At 46.9% G+C, this 2,500-nt stretch overlaps 1 protein-coding gene across 1 annotated transcript in view; it reads left to right on the plus strand.

The window, feature by feature from the left end:
• LOC138013305 (eukaryotic translation initiation factor 4B-like) overlaps window positions 1-2,500 on the plus strand; it is an 18,531-nt gene that overhangs the window by 14,837 nt on the left and 1,194 nt on the right. The window contains exons 7-8 of the mRNA XM_068860344.1: window positions 1-241; window positions 855-1,672. The exon at window positions 1-241 is cut by the window's left edge and continues 94 nt beyond it. Coding sequence (XP_068716445.1) covers window positions 1-241; window positions 855-1,672 — 1,059 coding nt within the window. The remainder of the gene's footprint in view (window positions 242-854; window positions 1,673-2,500) is intronic.

Here is a 2,500-nt window from a genome sequence, read left to right on the forward strand (position 1 = left end):
CGAGATCGGCATGGGGATCGTTATGGTGGCGACCGTGATCGTGGAGGCGCATACAGCAGAGACCGTTACGACGATCGTCGATTCGGAGATCGCGATCGCTACGACGATCACCGTGGGGGTGACCGTTATGGAGACAAAGATCGAAGGCGTGACGTTGATGAACAAGACTGGAACGCCTGGCGTGATGGTGATCGCGGGCGTGATGGGAGACGGGATTATAATGAAGAAATGCCAGAACCAGGTATAGAATTCCCTGTCTAATATCAACCTCGTTCCCAGGGTCTCTCATCTTAACGCCTGGGGCGAGCGAGGAGAGACCCTGGGAACGAGATTGGTCTAATATGTTATTCGAGGCAGTCTTCATAGAAAGTCAGTTATCAAAGCTAAACATTAGTGAGAACCAAGTCGGATCGTGAGGTCCTCGACATTTAATTGTTCGAATTCAAACGTCAGTGGATTTCTTTATTTTGCAATATCTGATCGGTTGCGAAAATAGGACTCTGTTTATTAAATCATGAAAATGAAATAGATTCACGAAAACTGCTAGAGCGAGTTTCAATCGAGTATCGTAAAAACCAAAGTAATCACTTTGGCCAGTCAAAAAGGATTGAGACGATCCAGTAAACCAATCAAAACTCGAAGTAATTACACGTAGCCGACAAAAAGCGCGGGAAAATGTGCACGCGCGAGCCACGATTGGTTTTGGTTTCACCTCTGATTGGCTGAAAAAGTGGCGCGAGAACTTTGAACCAATCACTGAGTGAAATAATGCAAAACCAAAGTAATTCGCTAATTACTTTCGACGCTCAATTGAAACCGCTCTATGATAACTTGTTGTGTTCATAATTTTGTAGTGAAAGAGAGACCCAAACTCCAATTGCAACCCCGCACGAAACCAGTGGAGGAAAAAAAGGACGAACCAGTATCTGGTAGCTCTGTATTTGGAGGTGCAAAACCCGTTGACACAGCGGCTAAAGAGCGAGAGATCGAAGAGAAACTCGCCAGGCAAAAGTTCGAAGATGAAGCCAAAATTAAGCAGGAGAGGGAAAAACAGAGAGAGCGTCGAGAACATGAGGAATGGCCTCGTAGTTCCGGGGGAGGAAGGCAGCGACGCGATAGCAATCGATCAAATGATGGCGACAAGGTAGCGAGAGAACGACGAGATAGTTCCGATTATCGGAGCCGTCGTGACAGTGCCAGGTCTGTGGACGAGGGAACTCATGGCAAGGAGAGTGAGCCTTCGACGCGCGACGGTCCACGGGGAGCTGGGAAAGAGACGAAAGAGGTACCAAAAGAAGCTCCTAAACCAGCGCCCCCACCGGCCGTGAATGTGTGGGAAAAAAGAATGGAACAGCAGAAGGCGGCTTCAGTTGCAGATAGTGAAGCAAAAAGCCCTAAAGTCGAGGAACACAGAGTAGAATTTAACGTGGACAGTGCCACTATGACAGTCTCCTCTCCGCCCACCTCCCCCGACAGGAAGGGTTTTGGAAAACCATCCTCCGCCCCTAGAAAAGAATTTAGTGGTCCCTCAAGGGGGAGAGGGAGGAGCGGGGAGAGATCCAGTGCGAATGGTCCGAGTCAGGAAAGAGGTGCAGGGAGGGGTGGCAGCAAGAAAGAAAGGAGAGAAAGGAAACCGGCCGAGCCAAGGAAATATGAAGAAACCCCCCAACCGGTTAGTCTTTTGGAAGCCTTTCATATTAGCGCGAGTACGAGTTTATTTCAGCACGCGCTGTTAGAAAAAGTCTGACCTCCAAACCCAATCTCGCCCCCAGAGTTCGCTTTTCCTTTGGTCAGCATCTGGCCAGAGCCAAATTTACGCGCAGGCGCAGTGAAGGTCGATTTTTGTAACCGTTGGCAACAACTTTTGTCCCCAATTTCTGAGTCTGCGTAAACGAGTCGGAAGTCCGTGATTCGCGGACTTCCTGCATTTGGAACTGGCCAGAGTCCGTGTTCTTGTTGCTGACCAAAAGAAAAGCGGATTCTGGGGACGAGATTGCTCCAAACCCAGTTTACTCGGTGAGAAAAAGTCAGAGCTGCGATAGTACTCGTGCTCTTGTCAAAAAGGCTCTCAGTGCATGAGTGATTGACAAAATGGGAGTCCGATTTGTTTAATCACGAGTATGATTACAGACCGAATTGGACGACACGAAGACCTGTTACCAATTAATTATAACCATTGCAATTTCCGAGAAAACAAGACCGATTCATTCCTTTTTCACTCTTATGTTACAAATTCGTCCATTTTGGAAAATCCGCGGGCAGTTTGGTAGGGTAAGTGGTTGTTGCTGTGGTTATTGTGATAAATTCTGTGATTGGTGGATTAAGCTGAGTGCACTTAATATGATTGGCTGATGTAACTGTCCGATTAAAACCCTACACAAAAAGTAGTGAAAAATGAAGCAGTTAATGTACCAATCAAATTTGAGAAAATTGTAATGGTTATGATTAAATGTTCAATAGTTGAAAGGTTGTTTAGAGGGTTATTCCGCTGCAACCGAAC

This window comes from Montipora foliosa, chromosome 8 (assembly GCF_036669935.1).
Source record: "Montipora foliosa isolate CH-2021 chromosome 8, ASM3666993v2, whole genome shotgun sequence".
Lineage (NCBI taxonomy): Eukaryota > Metazoa > Cnidaria > Anthozoa > Scleractinia > Acroporidae > Montipora > Montipora foliosa.